General features: G+C 37.2%; 1 protein-coding gene across 15 annotated transcripts in view; it reads right to left on the bottom strand.

Moving 5' to 3' along the window:
• TENT2 (terminal nucleotidyltransferase 2) overlaps positions 1-22933 on the bottom strand; it is a 48664-nt gene extending 25731 nt beyond the window's left edge. For 4 of the 15 annotated variants that reach the window (XR_012671087.1, XR_012671089.1, XM_075138375.1 and 1 more), the window contains exons 1-10: positions 22784-22908; positions 20084-20272; positions 19319-19444; positions 16872-17121; positions 15626-15740; positions 15405-15496; positions 14543-14609; positions 8181-8250; positions 4400-4476; positions 928-1056 (exon numbers count right to left, since the gene is read on the bottom strand). Coding sequence is in view for 12 of the 15 variants with exons in the window: in XM_075138375.1 (XP_074994476.1) it covers positions 928-1056; positions 4400-4476; positions 8181-8250; positions 14543-14609; positions 15405-15496; positions 15626-15740; positions 16872-17121; positions 19319-19444; positions 20084-20235 (1078 nt within the window). In the remaining 3 variants the exon portion in view is untranslated. Of the gene's footprint in view, positions 1-927; positions 1057-4399; positions 4477-8180; positions 8251-14542; positions 14610-15404; positions 15497-15625; positions 15741-16871; positions 17122-19318; positions 19445-20083; positions 20273-21060; positions 21224-22371; positions 22732-22783 lie in introns of those variants that run through there. The other 11 variants (XM_075138384.1, XM_075138381.1, XM_075138383.1 and 8 more) reach the window with 8 other exon arrangements.
• Positions 22934-23912: the final 979 nt, after the last annotated feature.

Raw genomic sequence — 23912 nt, 5'->3', positions numbered from 1 at the left:
ACACTTCAGGGGTTCCTTGCCTTTCTTTCTGAAGCCACTTATCTCCCAATAAAGAATGAAGAAACTCAAACTGAGCTAAATGATTTGTTAAATGATAACCTTTAAATCTTAAGCAAAAATTGCAAACTTTAAAAATCACAAATATAGACTTCCTCTAATGAAAGAAAGAAATAGGGGGATAAGCTCATTTCAATCTATTCCTTGAAAATATTTCTGGACTGCATGGGTTTTGTGAATTTTCAACAGTGATCCTTAGTTTCTCAGGCAAAGCTCTCCAGCTCCATACAGATGTTCAATGTTTCAATATATTGAAGTCACAAGAAAAGATACTGCGACTCGAGTCAAATATCCCAACTTCTAATGGTCTTCGACATGTCTGTCACCTTACAGAAGACAGTAATCAGTGGAAAAATCTAACCACATGGTAGTGCATTCTTGCATATACATGTCCCCCATGTTCAGTCCTTCACTCACCAGAAGACAGAAAAATGACCTCACAGCATTTGTTGTCCCTTTGAATTTTCTGGGATGTTCCCAAAAAAAAACCCCAAAACCACAACCAAAAACACAACCAAAAAAAAAAATCAAACAAAAACCAACTGAAATTACTATGTTTAGGTTTTTCCCTTTGTTAAAAGGTAGATTTCTGTTAACTACAGCTTGAGTTTATTTTATAGTTATACAGTGTCCTGCAGGTACATTGATTTCCGCCCCCCTCCCACCTTTTTAAAGCTGGTAAATCTGCCTCCAGAGAAGAGGTCCACTTGTTAAAGAAAAATGCAGCACTAAGGAAATGGAGTAAACTCACTTTATTTTCAGATTTTTCTGTGTGGAAGATGACTCCTGCTTATGTTTAATTTTATTAAAGAGGAAAACTACACAAATATGAACTTAAAAAGGACAGTTTCAACACAAAAAAATACTTACTCTGTAAATAGTGCAAAACCATCAATACAAGACTATAGCTGCTTAAAGTACCACGACTGGCATCATTTATGTCATGAAAACTCGCCCACTTCTTAACAACAAGCACTAAAGGACGAACTCGATTCTCAACTGCAAGTAAAATAAATACATGTCAAAAAAAGCACACTTAACTAGACCGCAATCAATCAACATTTGTTCCTCCTTAATCAACATGATAGTCTTGTATTATAAGGTTACCTTTTGCAACCATTTTATAGAATTTACTTAGTTATTCTACAACTACTATCCATCTTATAAAAATCAGAAAAAAAAATTGCATTTGAAAACAGTCTTTTGAGTAGTAAGATCCATAGACACATTACAAGGGGTATGCCAAGTAACTTGCAGATAAGACAAAACTGGATGCATCAGTCAATGTAGCAGTGTCACATCCCACTTTTAAGTTCTCTCCAGTTCATTGTACTAATTTTCCCTGAATTAACTTGCTGCCAGGACAGACCACATCTGATTTTCTTTTTTTTTAGGTTATATAAACTTTGAGGGCAGGGAAAAGAATTCTCCTGGTTGGAGGACACAGAGCTCATTCTTAAGTTTTCCTTAGGATCCATGAAAGCAGTAACTCCTGCATACAAACATTAATTTTAAATTTGCCTTCTCCTCAATAGCTTTTTATGGAGATGAGATGTTAGATACAATAACTCATTAAATCAAGACATATTCTTTTCAACAGGAAAGACATAAATACAGTCATATTCCTGGTATGATCTTCCAAATTTCTGGGGAATATAGATAGCCTTCTAATTAAGGTAGTAATGTGTTGTAGGGAGACGTCACTCACCACCACCTCCTACGGACCTTGCAGCATACTTAGTTTATTATTTGCAGGTATGTGGAAGCAGATCATCACTTCAGTCAAGTGCCTTATGATGGCCTTACAATGCCTTATATGTTCTGAAGTATCTTTTCTAACCTGACAACATTATGCAAAGTTTTGTATTCTGCACATCAGGACAGGAATATATCAATACATAATCACTTCATCCAGGGCAAGGGACAACCTACAACAGCACCAGTTGGGGCACTGTCTGTTATTTTGAAAATCCTATCAAGCATGTGATTTTCTCACAACCTGTTCATGGTGGTTCAGCACACGTGCCACTGTAAGTGGTACTCTTTTTCTCAGCATGAATGTCCTAGATCTAGGAGACCTCTTAGAAACAACAAAACTCTTTACAACCAGTCACCTCATTCCCGACATTATTCACCAATGGTTGAACTAAAAAAATATGACTATTAGTACACCAACTGTGAGATGTAGAAGAATTACTGTACAGACATCGTATGAACATGCATTAACTGAAATAGGATTTTTCCATGAGAGGAAAATGCAAATAGGCTCAAATTCCAAAGGGGACTCTTTTGTGTGTGTGTGTGTCATAGTAGAAAGATCTCTTTTTAGTTGACCTTACTCTGAGGTAAGATTTTCTGTCTGCTAGTGCCTGTAATTAGCATACAACAAAGTTATAGTGTGCAACATGGCCGCTAACCTTTTCCTGATACTCTTTCATCAGTCAACAAGCTACCCTCTCAAGAAAATGCTCAGTAATGTCACTTGCTCAAAGCTTCCACTAATTGAAAAATACCTACCATCAATTGCCAATTTAATTGCAGACATGCCTCCTTAGGCAACAACTGATAACACAACAGTACAGACTTCAGTTTCTAGCTCTGCTTAATCTACATACACTTTCTGTGGATATTCTGCTTCACTTTGCCATATTATCTTTGCCACAGCACCTATGCACCAACATAAAAGGGCTGATTTCAAAAAAGACACAAAAGCATCCACAGAAATATTTATGAATTTTTTTTTTTATCATGCTCACTAAGATAACCAGTCCCTTGTTTGCTTGAGCATCTAATTTGTTCTAATGGAACAAAGAGACCCATACATCTTCCACATGAGAGGTAATTTCATCTTTTTTTTCTCCCACGCAGGGTGAAGCCCTTCAGCCCCAAATTTAAGTGAGCAGGCTAATACTTTTAATGCTATCCACCCTGGTTGATATGACTTCTAAAAGTATGTAAAGAGACTGTCTGATAAAAGTGTCCATTTACTTTTGTTTTTTCTTATGCCACCTGAGAGTTTTCTGGTCCAAAAAAGACAAGACACAGTATGCTGATAGAGGTTGCCTATTTAAGAAGGTCTAGCACATTGAAGAGGTAATCTTTTCAATCACAAGTCTCCCTTAGCTACTAACTCACTCCTTGACCTCAAGAAAATAACAGTATTTATCCTTCAACAGGACACATTAAGTTAATTTTGCTGGCCTTACAAAAGTGGGCACCAAGGCAGAACTGAAAAAAAGGTGGGGACTCTAGGACCCCTTCCACTGCTCTTTTCACATCTGGACTCGTCTGCCCTATAGTGATTTGCTGAGAGGAATAAGGCAAATTTGTGGCAGAAGTCAGGAACAACTATATCAACATTAGACTTGGTGAAGTGACCCCTCACCTGTAGCTATGAATGACAAAGATTATTCCCCTAACCTTTTTAAGCTTGGAAGGAAATCCTTCTCCAGGTATAAGCTTTCCTAGATGTATGAAGAATTTACAGTTAACCAACTGATCCAGGACAAGTTGTAGACTCTCCTAGTAACATGAATAGGGAACACTGAAACCACTCCAACTGAAATATGAGTAAAAATTAACTAGTACAGGTAACTTCTACTGATAACGTCCTACCCTAAACAAAAAGGAATTCCTGTATGCAAGAACTGAAGAAGGTGGTAAAGGAAGAACTGCAAATGGCCTAGAAGAATTAGCCTGAGGTCCACTTCTCCTGTATTTATCTGCCAAATGACATTGTGATGCTAAGTAAGAAAACCTTACTTTAGCACTAGGAGTGCTTTTCTTACTAATTCCCCTTCAGAAGTCTGTTTCACAATCCCTCCCTAAAATGCAAACTCCTGAGGAAACACAAACCAGTTTTGTTTCGGGGTTAGTATAAAAACTGAAGCAATATTTTGGATTTTCCAAGGAAAAACTTGGTAACAGCATACAGAAAACACCTAGCTATCAGCCACACATACCTATCTGTGGCTGTAAGGAAATAAAAGAAACTGGAGATTGTACCACTAGATAATCATTAGTATAATGATCTCGTTATCTGCAAAATACTGAAGCAGCCCTTGCAGCAGGTATGTGGACCTTAACATGAAGAATCTTTGTTATCTTCTAAATATTATAATATTAAATTAAAAACATGCCTAGCTGTTATATCAGTTTTCTCCATGTATTTAAAGTGAGCAACAAGAAGTTATCTTAAAGCTATCTCATGCAGCTCATTAGGTAATTTTATATATATACACTAACCTAAAATATTCAACTGAGTTTTAATAGTCTATCAATACCAAAATACAAATTTAAAAACCAAATTATATAGAAATAAGAAAATGCATTTAAAACTTACTGTATGCATAGGTTCTCAGAAGGAATGTATTTCTTATTCCTACAACATTGTTTACATTCAAGTCAAACTCCACACAGCTATTGGGGAGGAGAAAAAAAAAGAATCAAGCATCATGGTATTCAATTTCAGAATATTTATTACCTACTTAGTGACAGAGGTGAAGAAATGGAACTTTAAGATAATACTCTAAAAACTTTCTTCAAACAGAGTTTTGATGCTGTGATTTGTACTCTGGTTTTGTTTATAATACTTGAATTGCTTATAGACTTGAATTCCATTGTTATAAAAATGTAACCTTTTTACATAAAGAATACATGTAGATCCGAACTTAGACCTTAGGACAACTTAGTATATCAAACATGTTTTGGATTTTTAACGAATCTTTCTCCCAACTAGACTTGCACTACATGATTTACTACGGACAACTTTTGATGCCAGGAAGGATTCTGTGAGGTATCGGATTAGGAAATCATGCCAATGAACTGAGAAGGAGAACTGGAAGAGGTCAAAAGGTAAGAATCTCTTTTCCACAATGATGGCCAGAGATAATCAGCAAGCACTTTGAAATGAAAACTGTTTATTAGTAAACATTGCATGTTTTGTGATAAAACAGTTTTAATAACTCTTTCATGCTGTTAACAGCAAATAAGAACAAGGCAAACAAGCACTACTTGCTTTATTTATATCACACCCTGCCCCAAAGTTTGAATTTCATACTGCTTATAAAGCTTAACTACTCACAGTACTCATGAGACGATATTAAATTCATAGTTAATAAGCTACAGCAACGCTGTAACTCACAACAAGAAGAGACTATTATTGACAAAGAAGCAGCTATCTGCAATGTACAGCTATCTTCATTTTATATATTCACATAGCATTTGTCTGCGTGAATATTCCTTTGGATTTTCTTGAATTATTGTAAGGCAAACATGGACCTGGAATTTATTAAACTGGATAAAATACATTAATTTGTGCCTACAAAAGGTTTTTGACATCATTAACTGCATTAAAACATTCTTTGCATCAAAAATATTACATCATTTTAAACCTGAATTAATATCAAGCATGACTTTTTAGATGTTTTAAGAGCATAGTACAGGAACATAGTACAGGAAATAAACATGCTTGAGCTGCTTGACAGTTGTAAAACTAAGCATAAACACCAGTAAGAATATTAGTTGTATGTGTAAATATAATAAATAAATACGTCAGGCTGCATGTGTAATTCCAATTAACTCCAATTGACAAGATTGCTATTTAGCAGATGCTGATTAAGCAAGTTCTACTGCAGTTATTTTGTACTTTAATATGCACATTTAATAGATGTTGCAATAATGGCAGGTGAAAAAGGTTTTGTACTATTGGGACTCAAGTTCTACCAAAAGCACTAAAGGAGAGGAAAAGAGTCAACTGCACATCAAATGTAGCAGAAGAGGAAACTTTTGCGTCCTCTGTAGTACAGATATCTTGTTAATTAATCAAAGGCTTGTCTGGTAGCAGAGCCAGCATTGGAATTATTTCCTGCGAAAGACTACAAAAAAAATAGATAGTAAGTCTTTAAGTGCAATGGCTCTTCCCTTACTGTTATAGTGCTAAAAAATCCTTTAAGATCAAAAAGAACAACAAACAAATTGAATGCTTTCTCATTCACCAAATCAAAGTAAGTAGGAAATGGCAATTTTCAGGTATATACGGACCATTGGCAACACATTAGAATCCAGATGCAGAGATACCACCCACTGAATTCTACCATTTCCTTCCAGCCAGGCATCAAGAAAACTGGCTTTCACAGGAAGCTTGTCATGTTTAGTTTCTGGTTTTGGCTAAAACAAGCTTAGTGCCCTGGGTACAGAATAGCCAATCTATTTTTCAAAATGAATGAATGTGCATGAATATATATGTATGAGCCTACGAAAGAGATTGGAAAGAGACAGATGCTTAAATAAAAAGACAAAACATGGGTGGAAGTGACAGGTTATGCAAAAGAAAAATAACTGGAAAGAGAGGAAAAAAAAAAAACAACAAACAAAAAACCTAACCCAAAGTCATGTCACCCCCCCCGGCTCTCATCTTCCAAAAAAACAACACAGGAAACCAGATGGTGAACAGTACTGTTTTTTTTTCTCTGAAAAATGTAAAGGGCAGCTTCTAGTCTAAGAAGATTATACTTTGATTTAGTAGGAAATAAAGAATTCTTTAAATCCTGTCTGTAAGGCATATGAATATCATGACTGTTACTTTTTTTTGTAAGTAACCGTAGTATGGACTATAAATGTCTACAAAGACCTCAAACTTCCGACATAATCACTTCCATACTTAAGGGTTCTTTTTCAAGTTTATTTTCTGATTTTAAATTGGAAAAAAATATTCTTGCTATAACTCCATGATTTATTCAATATTTGTACCAGGAATTTACCATTTAGTGTACCTATGAAACAACTAGCATTGTTAAATGTAGCTATATTTTAGCTTGACAACTTTAATACTTTCAGAAAGCATGGGAGAAACAACCTTCTGTACTGTTAGAGGAGAAAGTTACTAGATAAAAATTATTCAAATTTTTAAAAGGTAGGTGAGTATACAGAAGTAAATATCGGATTAGGTGTAAATGAACAAAAAGTATAAAGCAAAAACCCTAACAAGTGTTATATAATCGCAGATGCAAGAAAAGCTTAAATAGATATTCACTATTTCAAATTGTAAACATGACAGATTCATTTTTATCACAGCAGGGTTTCTGCCCTGATAAAGGTATATTGTGATAAAAGCGCCTTGTGATATGCTTTTATGAAGAGAGGCCAGAGAAGTGGGCTCGTTTTTAAAAGACAGAGGCAGGGTTGCAAAATTTTAGAAGCGTATAGGCAGGATAAGATAGTTAGATATAAGAGAGTTGTTCAAAGTCTTATTTACAAAGAATAGTCAAGCTATGTCATTACATTAAGGTGATACACATAAGTCTTACAAAATCTAAGCCCATAAATATAGGAAGATTTGAACATTACTCAGACATCCAACCAATCTGAGCGCTTTGCACAGTTTTTTGCTCTGTCAGATACTTTTACCACACACAGTAGGAAATACATTGTTCTCTGTCCTAGTATATCCCTCCTGATTATTCATCTTCATGTCTTCATAATGAAGATACAATGAATACAATAACATGCAACACATCCACTTCTCTCCAATTACTTCCCCTTTCTTAAAAAAAAGTCATAAAATTAGTGCCTAACACTGTGAATAGAACATGCAATACTACTTTGTTAAACACAGAATACCTCCTAGAAGACCAGCAGAATATACACTTCTAAAACGAACAAAAAATTTTTAATCAAGAAAACAATGTCATCACAAGAAACTAAAGTTTGTTTTAGTGTTGTTTGTATAGAATAAATACTGTGAATTAGTCCTTAAGTAGCTCAATAGCTCATAGTAAGCAAAATTATCTTTCACAACAGTTTTCTTCCCACCGTTGTTTTTTGTCACGAACCATTTGTCAACTGGAGTCCACTATGTACAAATAATCCACAGAATTACATGATGTACTGCTACTAATTCACATCACAGAAACTAAACAGCATCTCAACCACAGAGGTGTTTCAGGCCATCAAGAAGTCAGCTGACTGCCACTGCACGCCAGCTGTACAAATTTGCAATACAACTATAGTACAACACAAATAAACAAAACATGACTTCAGTGGGACTACTCATACGGACAGTACATAGATAGAGTACTTTCCCATGTCAGAGTCCAAAAACTGACGTTGAACAGAATACTTGCCTGACTTTATCCCTGAACTTCACTATTGGCACTTTTGCTCGAATCAGCTGAGGTCGCTCAATGTAGCTTGCTGAAAGGGAGAAAAATATGCAATTAAGTTTCATGTAAGATGCTGATCTTAGAAGAAGATCCTAAAGTGGAGTCATATTGACTGATTTATAGCAAATAGTAGCTTACTAAATTTAGCAAAATATTCTCAGAAGGGTTGTGCTAAACTAAGTAACCTCTAGCAGCTGTAGCAAAAATACAATCTAGGAAAGTGTGTGGAAAAAAAAACCGCACTAAACGTTAGAGAAAAACATTAGTGGAAGATTTTTCCGTGGGAAGTATATTCAAGAAATTTGAACATAAGGAATGCAGTTCTACAATGCTTTCACTACGCAGTACTTGTAATAGAAATCCTGAATAGTTATAATTAAGATTCAAAAAGAAAGGAGCAAGAACATATCCATCCAGAACGGCCAGACACTTAAGCCCAGCACTACAGTGTAGCAACAGGCACATGATCAGCTGCATACTTTTTATCATGTCTAGTTTGCTTACAGTTGAAATTATGCATTTTACTGATCAAAAAATATTAACATACCTGTGTCTTCACTATGTACTGATTATGCTTAAAACTGAATGATAAAGTACATACCAAGAAATACATTTCCTATCAATTTGTTAATGCAAACAGGACAACACTTTCCATCAAATATGGGATAAGCTTTATTTGCCTTTAGCTTTAATGGTGATAGGACATGCAAAAAATACACGATCACAGGACTGCACCTCAGATGATTATCCACACAGTATAGACACACAGGCTCAATGCCAGACCACCCAAACCCAAACATACTAAGCTCTGCCAGACTCATACAGTGCCACCAAACGCACCTTTGCACTCAGCTCCTCAAAACTGTTGCATCAGTCATATTATCTGCGATTTCCCTATTCTTGACAATATCTCAACTACTATGTTTAGTAGTTGCCCATAATCCTGAATGAGAAATGCGCCCAAGAAAGTAATGGAAAATACAAAGAAAAGCAGTACCCGTAGGTTACGTGATATGAATTAGGGAAAAAAGCACGATCTTAGTAATTTCTTCTGTTGCAAAATCTAGGACCACTTGAACTTGCCTATATGTAACATCATATATTTTATCCTTGCTTCTATAAATTAACCTCAAATTAGCATAAATAAGTATGGCAAAGCTAGAAGTGATACAGACTAAAAATAACCTTGAATAAAAGCTGATCTTCACTTTTTGGGGGTAAAAAAATAAAAAAGAGAGGTATTTTTAACAGTTTGGATAGCAACCTTGATTAAACAGTGTCATCTCCATTGCATTTGGATGACAACTGCAGGTTTGGCAAAACCCTACTGTGTAATATTAAATTAAAACAAATTTTACTTTTTTTTTTTTGAGACTTTCTGAAAGTGTTTTATGGCTATGCACATTTAGACAGATTTGATCTGAAGTAATCCTTTATCTGGATTTGAAAGCATTGTATGATCCTAAGCAACACACAGACTGACACTCAAAAAAAAGAGATAATCTTATTAGCTTACTAATTTTAAAGAAAGAATCTTACAGAACTCCAATCCACATTCACTGAATGTACAATCTAGTACAACTTACACAAGTGTCCCCTCTTTCTAGCTGCACATGCATCCAAGCATCCCTTCTCCAACACCCCAGAACATTCTTAAAGCGAAGCTACAAAGCGTGTAGAGTGCTCTGCCTCCTTTCCTTTCACTACCAGATTTAAGACAAAGATGCCTAACACATCAGCACATGATAGACAATGGTGGGTATCTATCTTCATGCCATAGCAATTCAACTTTCCTCACTACGGCCTTTCTCAAGTGCCCTTCAGAAGTTAACTCATTGTAATGGCAATCCACTTCCAAGCACATTCTTGTCTGCAAATGCCTCCCAACGCTTGATGGATGCTTGTGCCAAATTAGCTGGCTAAGAAAAAAAAAAAAAAAATCCCAAAACATAATCCCAATCTGTTTCCAAGGGTGAAACAAAGCAAAGATTATGTAAGAAGGCAGTAACCTGCTGCTGGTGCCCTCTTTCTTGGCTCACACCAATGACACTGTTAGCAGAATCTCTATTGTGCATTAGATTGTCATATATACAAGGGAATTACAAACACAGGATGTGGAATTCTGAAATACATACAGGTTGAGTAAGTGCCTTAGTAAACTTACTATTTGACCTTGAAGCTATGACCAGAGGGGCTACACCAAAATACATGTAAAGAATTCCACATAGCTGCTCCACAGTGTTGGGCATGTCTATGAAAAAGTCATAAATGCCACTTCAGCTGTAGTAAAAAAGAATATAATCACTTCAAAGAAGACTAAGCACTGTTTCATATATAACTTACTCATGCAGAATTTCACATTAAACAGCTTAAGTCTTTCTCTTCTTTTACAGAATAAAAGATTAAGCAATTGTACAAAATATTAATCCCGAACATGGTATATGCCAAAAAGATCTTTGGAATCCTGCACGTGTAGCCTGCTCTCATTGGAATGGTTATACTATAGAAAGAGAAACTGGGCAACACAGAAGTCTGAATCCAGAGTCATGAAGAATCTAGAAGGATACAACCCAGCACAGGATGAATTAATTGTTGATGTTTGGAATTCACTCACACACCTGCGGAGTCCTTCAAGGTCACTGATTTGAGTTCAAGTTCCCTTGCTTGTCCTAACTGTTGCACATTCCCCATTAGAGAACCGTTAGGCGGTTTCCACTCTGATATCCTAGTCTCAACACTACTGCACTTCTTTGTATAACTAAGAGAAAACGAGCTCTTTGTTATTTATTCAGATATTCACCAGTCAATCCAGTACTGCTAAGTTGTTTTTCAAATGAATCCTGCCTAGACAACTAGATTACTCTGAAGAAGTAATCAGTTTGATGTTTAGTCTCAGTGGTTTGGATTATACTCTCTTCAGTATGTTGTAACAGTTATCACCCCAAATTCATGTTTCATATTTCACATTTCTAAAAGACATTGGCTTGAGCGTACAGTTCTGGGAATGTTAGCCAATACTGTAAAAAATAGATATGTGCAGGTATCTGAACAAATAAGTCAAAAAGTTACACATGCTTTGCTAGTCTTTGAAGCAGAAGATATATTACTGCTATCCTTACATGTCTCTACTCTAGGAGAAACACAATACATACCTTTAAGACTAACATGTCCCACAAAAACAGTGAATAAATATCAGAAGCTTTTTCCTACTTTACACTGTGACTAGACTACTCAAAAAAAAAAACACATCTTCATTTCAGTCAGTATTCTAGATGCAGAATGACAACACAGAAAAGCCTCTGCTCTAAGACTTTAAATCTGATGGGCTCAAATTCCTTGCTCAGACTTGTTACCTTTTGCAAGACTGAAACTGAAATAAGCTGGAGCTTAGATAAATTTTGAATCCACTTCCCAAACCTCCTAGAATGTAACACTAATCTAACAATCACAGTTAACTGTAAATAAAGGATAAAAGAGATGGCACTTAAAGTCTGAAGATGATTTACCTAAAAGAAAGAAATTGTGCAAGAGACTGATCTAATCTGCACTTGGAATGCTTCCTGATTTACCAATCTATCATGGAATTAAGGTGAAGTAAGCGGAGAATCACACTTTTCTTATAGCCCTTATTTTGGAATGTACAGGAATACCACAGAGTGCAAGAATAAAGAGGAACATATCAGGAGATGCACAGCTACAAAAAACTTTTTGCAAGTTTCTGAATTGAAATGATCTGGAAAAAGAGTAAAAAACATCTAGAACACCACCTATACCACAAATCTCCTCCTTATTTCTTTTTGTCCTTTTACACTTTCACAAAACCAGCCCAAGAACTTAGTTTTAAATAGCATCTTGTCTTTCCTCCCTCTTCTTGTTTCTCTTGCATCTTGACATATACTTCGTTAGCTTTCATGTTTGGCCCAAACTATGTTTATTGCCGTTCTCTTGTGTGAAGAAAGAAATAAGTTTAATGACAGCTCAGACACTTGTTGAGAACATGCTGCGGTCTTTCTTCTACAGAAGAAAGAAAGAAGGAAATACTTGACCTAGTATTGTCAAAGAGGGATTACTTTAAGATTACAGGATAGCATCATACGTATTAACTGGACAGCACAAAAATTAAAAATAATGATCACAAGAAGGTTCATACCTTTTAGGTTGTTAAAAAGCACATGCAATAAAATACAGAATCCTGTTGGAATGAAATTGCAATTCTTAAAGAAGCTTGGTACAGACAAATCTTACAGTTGCTTGTAGACAGCAGTAGCATACGTGCACTGCTAACCCTTTAAAAGTTGCAAATCTAGAATTCTGGTTCAAGTTGAAGTAACGTCTCAAAAGAATTATAATTTCTGTAGGCTTTTTCTTTTAATGTACGTACTTGTAGTTAAGAGGCAGCTGAATTAGACAGTAGAAGGCAGGAAATCACTTAAAAACTGCAGTTCCATTAAAAAAGAACTTAGCAGCCAGCCTGGAGCTGACAACGAACAGCCATTTCCAAACATGTAAACCTGACTCCACAAACCCACAGGACAGCACTGAAGCGCATACTGCTAAGATCATTTCCCCAGAGGTGGAGAAAAAGCATATGAATCCATCAGCTTCTGAAGTCTAGCCTGGGGGAACTCCCTCCCCGCCCCCAACCAAAACCAACCCACCAGCTATTTTGAAATTATGGATGACAGCAATTATATTTGCCTAAATAAGCTTTAACCAAAATAACTGGGCAATCCCCTTGTTTCAGAAGTACTGAACCTTAGCATAGTTAAGCTATAGCTTGCAAATGAACTAAATCCAAATGGAAAGACCCATATGGCAAAGCCTTTTAATTTTGAATCAGGTGAATATTTTCAAAGAACTTTTGTCTATCAGTTCTATCCACAGAACATCCCTACACAGGCACAAGGACAGATGGCTAGGTATAGGAATTCATGCCCATGATGATGTTAAGATTATGAAGGGATGATCTAAGAGATCCACGTACCACAACTAAGAGAATCTGACAGGAGCGGTAATATCAGCAGTGTTTTGTCCTGCCTCACCTTCCAAAGAACATTTTGATTAAATGAAGCTGACCAAAGGCACTTGCAAGATAACAGAAAATTAGGAAAGCATCAAAAATTAGCAATGGCACAAACAAAAACGTTCAGGGATCGCTCTCACATGGCCATCTTGTCTTTCTGATACTCATATTTCCTGGCAAACAAACTTGATTTTGTTTAAAGCTCTGTCACAGAACACTACCTCTTGAAAAAAGAAGAGGGTGATAGTTTATTTACATGATCCCTTTCCGATCCCTGAAAACACAACTATTTTATCACTGTGTTTCTCAGAATGCACTGGAATGACTTGCATCATAGGCAAACCCCGACTAAGTTATGGACTCCTTATGCAAACATCAATATACAATAGTAATAAGCCATTAAATATCAGATGCCTATTCTGTGATGGATTTATCAAGTCTCTCTTCAAGTGAGCTGTTGAAATCTGGGTCTGCACACTTGCCAATGAAGAAATTTTGAAGTCTGCATTTAAATTTATGGTTTGTTCCTTTTACCATTGCAGGATTGTTCAGAACAGCAATATAAGGAATGGCATCAAAGAATATATCACAAGCCTGAGAAGTAGGGTGACACAGCCATTGATATCAATAAATGGCAGGGTCTTTTATAATTCAAAGGATGGTACAAAAGCTTCTTTGAAGTAGGAGGCTTTCACCTGTAAGTCAAGAACTGCCCATGTGAATTCTTCATCTGAAGGGAGTTTCAACAACAATTTATAAGAACTATGAAATTGATCTGTTTCTTCTAAATGTTGACAGTGCCAGCACATACAGTATTTTCTTCACTAGGCATCTAAGTTAATTATTTTACTGGTATCAAGGCCTCCCCGCCAAAAAATCAATTCTACACAGTCTACTGTGAATGACATCTTATTTTACAAATTCCTAACAGTATTGTCCCCAGGAAGGTACTGCAATCTAGAAGAGTAGTTAAGAGTTCACTAACAGAAGTTTCCCAAACAGAAATCTACTTCCTCCCCGCTGCTCCACAATTCAATTGTGGTCCACAATTCAAAAGTCATTTTAGATGCTACCCGTTCTTGAAGTCCACTAGTTTGCAAGGCAACCGTTATGTTTTTCTAAGTACCATCCATCAGCACCAAGATAAGTAACATTACTAAATATTTATAGCTTTTCTCCAAACAATACTATGATTAGAAACTAGACAAGATGCAATTACATAAATTAGTTACAACTGTGCATCAATACTTCTTCCAGAATTGCCAATAATCTTACCACCTCACTGTAGCCAGGAACTTACAAAGTTTAGTACTGAAGAGTTTTTGGACAAAGCTGAGTATATGCCTTGCTTCAGTCTTCTGATTTACCTGAAATATGATATTAAAATTAAAGAAAAAAGTTGGTATCTCTCATTTAGATGTTCCAAGTAAGCATGCTTTACTTGTCAAATGAAATTAATTCTCAGAATAAGACATGAACATGTATACGAACGCATTCCACAGTCTACATATACATTTAGTGTGGCAAAAGCCAGACAGAACGATTCATATTCAGTATGCAAAGTAACTATCAGATATTCATAAATCATAGAACTTCATGAAAACCTAGCCCTACTTCTACAAAAACTGTCCTTTCCTTCCTTTTCAACGATGCTTCAATTCTTTCAAAATTATGCTTTATTTAGACTTCTTTTTTGTTACATCTTTTCTCTCAATCTAAATTGTACTCATAAACATTTTCTCCCACCAAAAATACTTAACATATTTTGTAAATCAAACTCCTTCTTATGCTTGCTCACTAAAATTAGTGGCTATGAATCTAAATCATCAAATAAAAAAATTGTACTTATTAAAAGTTGTTGCTGCATCTAAAATGAGTTAGAGTTCTCTAAACAATTTTCTTCATGATTCTAGACAACTTCTCTGTTTTGCTGTGCTTTTTTCACTTATGGAGTGAAGGTAATTTTTGAATGTTTTGTTGGGTTAAAGGGTTTATAGGGTTAAATTCATATTTGCAACATTATTGGGCCCACAGTTCATAGCTATTATGAGTCCAAAAAGGATCTGACCATTTGTTTCTCATTTTAGAATCCAGCCTTATAAAAGCACATACATTTTAAAAACAGACTTTGTTTTAACTATATATTTTTTTAAATTACTTACCGGTTCTTCTTTAACCACCAGGCACAAGTCACCATCACTGCTACGAGTACCAAACCCATTCAGTGAGGACCCAACCAGGAAGAGTCTGCTCTCTGTAATAGAAGAATCACAGAATAAAAATTGATGTGACATATCATAATTTAAGAGGAAGGAAGAACTGTGAACCTGAAGTTCATGAAGAACGTTCAAACTGATATTAAGTAATCAAATTCAAAACATACGTGGAAAAATTCGCTGAATTTCTCTCTGGAGTTCTGTTCTGCAGAGCTCTTTTCTGTTCAAATCACAGGTCTGTTGCTGACATGCTTGAAACAACTCCAAAACCTGCTGACTTAACTTGACACACACATTCAAAAAGCAAAGATACAGAGAAATGAACATTCTTTCCTGCCAGAGATGCAACTACATGAAACACAGAAGACCGCATTAAAAAAAAAAATCCAGCATCATTTCACACGACCTATTCCATTGTCTGGAGTTTTACTGCACTTGAATTCATATTGAACAACTCTGCAGAAGAAATTTCTGCAAAGTTTTTAAATTTAAATTTGTTCAATCTGTTATAAAATGTCTATCCACAGAAAATAATTTTTGCCCCATCAGTATCTGCAGCCTTTCAGGGAATAAACAGTAAAAGAACAGAAGTATCTTCTGCTGACTTTAACGTCAACAGTTTGCCTACCAGTAACAGGGAGAAAAAGTAGTATTAAAACTGATTTAAGTTAGCTTTCTTTTTTTATCCCACACAAACTATTAAAGAAGTAGTCAGATCTTGGGTGGGAGGTATTAACTGTTTCTCTTTCACAACATTGTTATATCCTATAATCAACAGGCATGTTTATACTAAAAAAATCTTCTGTTACATTGGTGCAGATAAAGTATGAAGAATGGCTTTTTTTTTTTTGTTTAATTAAAAAAGAACAAAAAACTACAGTCCCAACTCCAATGTCCACCTAAAGAAGACATTCTCTTCTATATTCCAGAACAGCTAGGACAGTAACTTTTATATCCTTTTGAAGAGAGGCAGAGGACATTCTTTACAGGCCCGATACTGTATTTATTCAGAAAGGGCTTCTCTCACATTACTAGGGTGGGCTTTTTTCATCAGGATTCTCCCTGATCCCCAATCTCCCTCCCCGCAATCATGCGACAAATGGACCACCCCTCCAATTTCTACTTCCTGGAGCAGACATGTAGGTTTCTTGACAGTAGTATGGAAACCAAATAACACAAGCAAACACCACCCCTACCCCCCAAAAATGCTCCAAAACCAAACACGCACAAGGAAGCTATATAGGGCATAGTGGCAGCTACATTTATTGATATTCCTTCCAATGACAGCTCAGCGATAGAGACCCCATGACACTGTCAAAGAACGTTGCAGAAATTTTTGTGGTCTCCCACAGCGCCATTGAACCCTGCCTACTCAGAAGGCAGATGTAAAGCACAGGCATAGAAAGATATTACCTTATCTTTGGCCACAGGCAGCGTGGTTTCTATAGGGCCTGGAAACAAAGTATCTCGCAACGGAGGGACACATCCATTTAAATCTGGTATGTAATGTGCACGGAACAGTGGAGATTGAATTGATCCTGGGAAGGAGTATCTTCGTTCTTCTGGTAAAGGCACTGCTTGGTTAACTACAGTTCTTTCAGAACGATGTGAATGAAACCGCTGCCGTTTGACATCATATGGAACACTTTGTTCACTTAGTCTCCTAAAAATTAAAAAAAAAAAAGAGAGACGGTAATTCCTCTATTCACAAGCTCCAGCCTATGATTAAAAGACAGTTGCTACAAATACCAATGCTCAATTATGTGACTATTTCACTAAAAGTAAGTATTCTACAGAACAAAAGGCATGCCCATCGTAGATACTAGATGAAATAAACCCGGAACGGAAAAAGAAAACACGCGACTGCAAAAGTGCAACTACCCTTGAAGTGAATTGATGCAATTGCTTTACAAGAGTGTCTGTATTAACAAATTGAAACGTAATGGCAAGTTCAGTTAAGCTGGACAGCTTGGAAAGCTGGTCATACTATTTTGGTGACAACGTATCTTTTTGTTTGTTTTTTTTTTAAAAAGATATATACAATCCATGTAAGGATACTTTTCTTTTAAATCAATTTACATTGCAGTGAGAAGTTTTGTGCGTTCTAAATACCCAGTGATGAATAAAATAAATTCAGTAGTGAGGAGAGGAGAAAAAGAAACTTATCACAATATCCATTCAAAATGTAGCATTTGTCTGTGTCTTAGATTGTACAGACAGTAAATTGTGTAAGCTGGACAAAAAAGAAACACTATTCATTTGACAAATCAAACTAATGATTGTATTAAGCTACATAGGTCATAAACCTACTTTCTCATTTTCAGACTCTAGCCTGCATCTCCTCATTAAGTCATTTGTCACAGGAATTCAAATATATTTGAAGACATATAGTGATCTTACAGACAGCCCCTTGGCATCTGAACTCTTCATTAAGAAAAAGTTGCACTGAAAGCTGACCAGTGGTTGAATACTGTGGTCCATCCACAGTAAAGAATAAGAGAGGACATTCATGTTTTGTTTACACATAAAGTATCGCATAAAGGTAACCAGTATGGGAGTACTCACACATTTTTTTAATTAAAAAGCATGAAATCAAATGTTCATGTGTGTCAATGAATTAACTATTAATAAAACTATAGACATTTCTTGTAGTCAGAAAAGCTGGCATAAAGTAGTTTGGGGACCCGGACAGATAGTTATATTATTAATAAAAATTTAACTGAAGAGACCTCAAGTCATCATTTCAGTTTTCAAGTTTGAGAGAACTTCTGATAACATCACCTACCCGCAATCTTAAAGGAAGTCATAATGTAATGTTAAATCAAAACACAATGCTGTTTCAGCCTATTCTGACTAAGAAGAACTTCAGTGAACTCATGTTCTGCAAAAATACCTTAAGAAGAGTTCACTCAAGATCTAAGGATTAACTAGTTGACTGCAAATCTCCTAACACACCGTAGCTTTCCATAAAGAAAGCTGGTCAAGCGGAAAACATGCATGCAGCACGAAACCAGGAACTTATTTAGTTCATGTGATAGTTATATACTCAACTATAACCTAATACCATATATTTAATTGTACTTATTTTCTCATTTGTTAAATCTGGAAGAGAAATAGCATACAGGAAATAGTTTTGAAGACAGATTACATAAAGCTTCCTCCCTATCAGCTGATGCACAGAATTACAAACAGATATCACCTACTATTTCTGAAGTGATAAGAAGAAATGATTTTTTTTCTAAAATGTTGAAAGAAAATAAAACCTTACATTCATCTGAAATTCCTTTCTGTTGCAACTAAAGTAACAAAGGAAGTTATGTAAATTCAAATAAATTTAGTTTTTTGAAAAGTAGAAAAATTCCTCCTGAAAAAAAAAACTTACATATGCTTGAATTTAGCACTTCATATTTGAAAAACAAAGCATCACATAATTAAGAAAATCAGGAGAAACATCTAGTGTGTCAGCAGAAAAACATCACAATTCCTGTAAAACATTGAGGGTGCAGTCTTACTCTTAACTTGACAAATGAACAGGAAGAGAACACTCAATGTATTGAGACAAACCCTCTTATAGTCAAGCACACACAGACTACAATCTGTTATAGTATTAAAACACGAAAGTCACAGTTCTGGCAGGCTACAGCTGCTGGAAGAGAAACTACACATAGTAAGTCACTAAAATTCTCAAAAGCACGTACATGAACGCTTTAAAGAGCTGTGACATGGCCTGTTTCAACACAAAACTTTTTATTCAGTATTCTTGCAATTTCTAACAAAACTCAAGTTGCACAAGAAATTGATACTAGACAAGCTTCACTGTGGGTACATTACAGAATTATTCACACACATAAAGAACTTACTTTCTTCCTCGGAATGATGTGGGGGCATCAGATGTATGTACTGGACTGCCATTTCCATAAGTCATTGGCTGCGGTGTAACAGCTGGAATAGTTGCAAGGTTCCCACTCAAAAGAGCCCTGGAAAGACTACAGTCCATAACTGTTATTCATATGATAACTAAGACGCTTTTTATGGGTTGGTAGTTTTTCTTGAGTGAATACGAAACTCGGCAAGTCTTGTCATTTTTTTCTTAGAAAAAACACATCTGTCTTTTCTATTCAAAATGAAGAGGTATTTCAGTATATAACATATTTTTCATTAAAAAATAGAAGATAGTCATTCTTCACAGCACACGTGTAAGAAGAGGTTAGCAAACAAATTAACTTAAGGTACTGTTAAATTTAAGAGCCTAAAGAACACTATGGTGTCTTCAAATCTAGCCCCAAGAATAGAGGTTTCTTTCCCTTCTCATCTCCTCCCTGTTTTCCCCAGTAAACAAATAAACTGAAGATCTTTAAAACTGAACTGTGGATTATTAAATCTAATCAGCACAATGGCATCTCATGCATTATGCACAATGGAGGAGAGCATTAAAACTTGCAGGTCACCAACAGAAATTAGACAGCTCTGTTTTACACATGACACCTTCCTATTTTGTAAAGTTTAATGCAGTTTAATGTTAAAAACAGTGAAAAATATTCTCCGTAAACAGAAATAGTTCTTTCAAAAGACTGTTAACTCTCTTTTTCAACCCAATCCCCACTATCAAATCTTACTCTACTTACGCTGCATTCTGAAAATTAAACTGAGCATCAATAATTTGCTGGTGAGAGAGAAGAGTAGGTGGTATATTTAGAGGAAGCTTATTGAAGAAATTACTCTGTTGATGTTTCGGAGGGAAGGGTGGACGACCCAAGTTGGAAGAATTTGGGAACATGCTCCTTTCTACTTGAAGTGAACATGTATCCTTTTACCTACATTTAAAAAAAAAAAAACAAAACACAACGAAATTAGGCAATAAGAAATACTAGTTACCTTTTAAACTCTTGGTTTAAAAATTCAAATAACCTAGAATATATTTCCCGAAACTGCTTGAAAGAATTGTGATTGTGGGCTAGTTTTATCTCCTTTCAGGACAAGATACTAAATAAAAATACTATATACTCTTAAGTTTCACAATTACTACTTACTTTATATATGCTTAAAAGTGAATTATTTGCTCCTCTCCATTTTAAGTTTAATTTTAGAAAAATTACATGACACAATACATAAGAGTTTTCATCTCAAGGAAAAGTAACATATTACAGTGGAATATGTTTCTTATTTCAAACATTCCACAACGAGGTTCACAATATAGAGGAAGAAACACTTGACTACATTATAAGAACATGAAGATGCAGCTGATCATGAAGTACAAGTAAAATAATTTTTTTTTCATGACATGATATGCAAAGAAGCAGCCACATAATGACAGGAATTGGAAAGCAATCTACTCATGCTTTAAGAATATCATATGTATAGTGTTATTTTATGTTTATGCTTACTGAATGGATTCTGTGATAGAAAAACGTAGGTTTACTATCTTTTAAATTTAAAATTGATTCTGGCACAACTGACTGCTGTTTGATCTTGTATCATTATACGCATTACACATTAGCAGAAAGGCTGGATGAAAATGAAAATCTTTGCCTCTACAATAGGTTAAACTATGTATTGCATCCATTTGGCAAATCATCAGTATTTTACCTTAAGCTCAACTTACATGTTGAAAACAACAAAAGTTCAGACTTTACATTGGAAAAACCATATCAGAAGATTTTTAAAACCAGTTATCAGTACTGCACATATCTCTTAGCTGCAGTGAAAACCTGACATTATTTTCAAGTTTCTTCATTTGTTTTTTACTTCAGTCTTAAATAAGAACCCTGCAAACAAAGAAGATGTGTCACTGACAAAACCAATTGATCTCAATACTCTGCATATGAATATTTATCCAATTAGTGCAATACAAAAGGCCAAAAGGCCTCAAATACAAGAGGCCAAAAGTTTTTTCAAACAACTTTTAACTGGAACATTTAGAAGTCATAAGAGCAATGGCAGTATTTCCCTAAGTATTACATAAAAACCTTTTTATCAATCCAATGCTTCAGTAATACAATTGGAAAAAGTGCTGATAGATCCATGCCCCAGCATGGAAATCCTATCACCACACAGTAGTCTAAGTTTGGAATAAAATTAAAATACCACTTTTAGATTCTCTCAATTACCAAACTAAAAAAAAAAAATATACACAAAATTGTATTAACAGTTGCATTAATAAGCATTCTCTCCTACACTGAAATAAAACCAGTTATTCCTAACTTTACTGTAGTATGGTCTCACTGTTACCACAGCCTTGAAGCCTTCTTTCACCTACCACTATGGCCTGTTGTCATGTTTTAACCTCCTCAGACAGCTCTGACTGTCACTGCAGGCAGCATTAGCATGGAACATAGACAAATAAATACCAAGGAGTTTAGTTGCTCAAGTTTGATTTTGTTCCTTACTTCCTCTGATCACAACCCGCATTAGTGAAAACCTGGTACTACCTAGATGGACATTGCTGTACTAGCTCCAAGAAAAAGCTGTCAAGATTAATGCTTTCACAGTTTTTTCTCTTTTTTTTTTTTTTTGGGGGGGGGGCGGACAGGGGAGACGAAGTATTATGTATTAATGAAAGTTATTTTTGGGATGTTTACTTTCAATTCTGCTGAAGAAACATAACCGAATTGCATGACAAGAAAGTCACCTGACATTTACATTTAATCTGAATTATATTTATGTGCAGTCTATATTTTTCTACTCCTAGTACAGACAGGTGATGTAACAATTGTTAACACACCTCATTCATCTCTAAGCAGCCCAGGCACACTCAGCATCCGGCAGTTTCCGGATATAATTCACCAGTAACAGAACCGTGCATCAGAACTCAAGACTGAGTTGCAAAAGTAACGCGTTCTTTTTAGTCTTTGAAGTTGTAAATACCAGAAAGAGATGTTGCAAATACCAGAAAGAAAAACAATGAAGGAGTTACCTTCCCCAAACCAAAACAAAACAGTGTAGTAACACCGCTGTCCCACAGTAGCTATAACGGCATTCACCGTGACTGTCAGCAGAGATTACCTTGGCGGAACTGCCAGGCTCTCCAAAAAGAGTTTCATAATCGCTACAATTCAGGTACATTTGTCCCAGTGGGCACTTTTTCCAAACAACCGGGTACTTTGGGGCAAACAGACGAGTAAATGCCGGTACGCTTCCCGTGTAGGCAAGCCCAAGCGCACACGCCGCTCCCGCGGCGACCGGAGCCCCGCCAGCCCCCCCCACCTCAGCGCCTGGCGGCCCAGTGGGAGGTGGCGGGGGCCACCCTTCACCCCTCGGGCCCCGAACACCCCCGGCGCCTCTCCCCACAGCAAAAGGGAACCCCCGCACCCCGCCGGGAGACTCACGCCGGGCCTGGGCGGAGGCAGGCGGGGCGGGCCCGCAGGCGGCACCGAGCACCCCCTCGCCCGCGGTCTCCCCGCGGCGGCGCGGGCCGGAAGCAGACAACAGCTTCTCCAGCTGAGCGGTGCCCTCTCACCCGGATGCAGAGACGCCAGCAGGAAGTAGCCGCTCCGCCCGGTTCTCGCGCCGCTCTTTCCCCGCCCCGCGCGGGGCCTCCCTCTCCCTAGCGGCAGGGCGAGGCGCATGCGCAGGAGCGGCCCGGTGGCGGCGGGGCGCACGGCCCTGGGGCGGGTGACCGTTACCGGCGGCCGGCCGGCCAGGGCGGCCGCCTCACCGGCAGGCTGGCGGCGTGCGCGGGCCCCCGACGGCGGGCAGGCCTGGGGCCGGGGCCGCTGCCTGCCGAGGTTCTGGGGGTGCTGAGAGGCACGGGCGGCGCTGGGCGTGGCGCGGCGGCCGCCCCGTTCCTGCGCAGCTCTGTCGGGCTGGGGAGGTACCGGCTCGGTCCGTACGCTGGGGCTGCAACAGCGTCGCGTGCCTGTAAAGGCGAAACCGAAAGCCCGGCCTCGCGGCATGTCTTTTCTCGGTCCCAGCTGTCAGGATTCGCGAGTGGCTTGTCTGACAAACATCTGACGGCCTGTCTGTGCTGACGAAGGAATAAAAGGCAGAGGTTACAGCTCACAGAGCGCCACTGGCAACCGGTTCTGGCTAAGGCCAAAAGATAGAAATGACAGTGCAGGTATTTGGCTTTCTAAAGTTATTGCCCAGTTGTAATTGAACTACTGTTCAGAAGTCTGTCAAAAAGGTAATATTTGAATAAATAAGTTAGGATTTCGCCACCAGAAATTGTAGATGTGCTAAGATAAATCTGAAGTCAAGAATGGGCTAAAATGCTTGCACCCTGAAGGATCAAGGGTTCAGAAGATACGAGCCAAATCAAGATTTGATTCCTTCCTCTGGAGGAGGGCAATTACCATAAGTGAACTCTTGGCATTGAGTAGGCACCAAAACAATGAGTTCATGCACACACGGAGACACTGTTGAAGCTTCCATCTTTGAGAGGGAAGGGGTAAGTTGAGGGCTTGCTCAGCTGAGAGCAGGCCACAGCTGGAGTTTTCACAGCTTAAGGCTCTGGCC

Source organism: Calonectris borealis, chromosome Z (assembly GCF_964195595.1).
Source record: "Calonectris borealis chromosome Z, bCalBor7.hap1.2, whole genome shotgun sequence".
NCBI lineage: Eukaryota > Metazoa > Chordata > Aves > Procellariiformes > Procellariidae > Calonectris > Calonectris borealis.
This window is presented reverse-complemented; position numbering and strand designations above follow the sequence as displayed.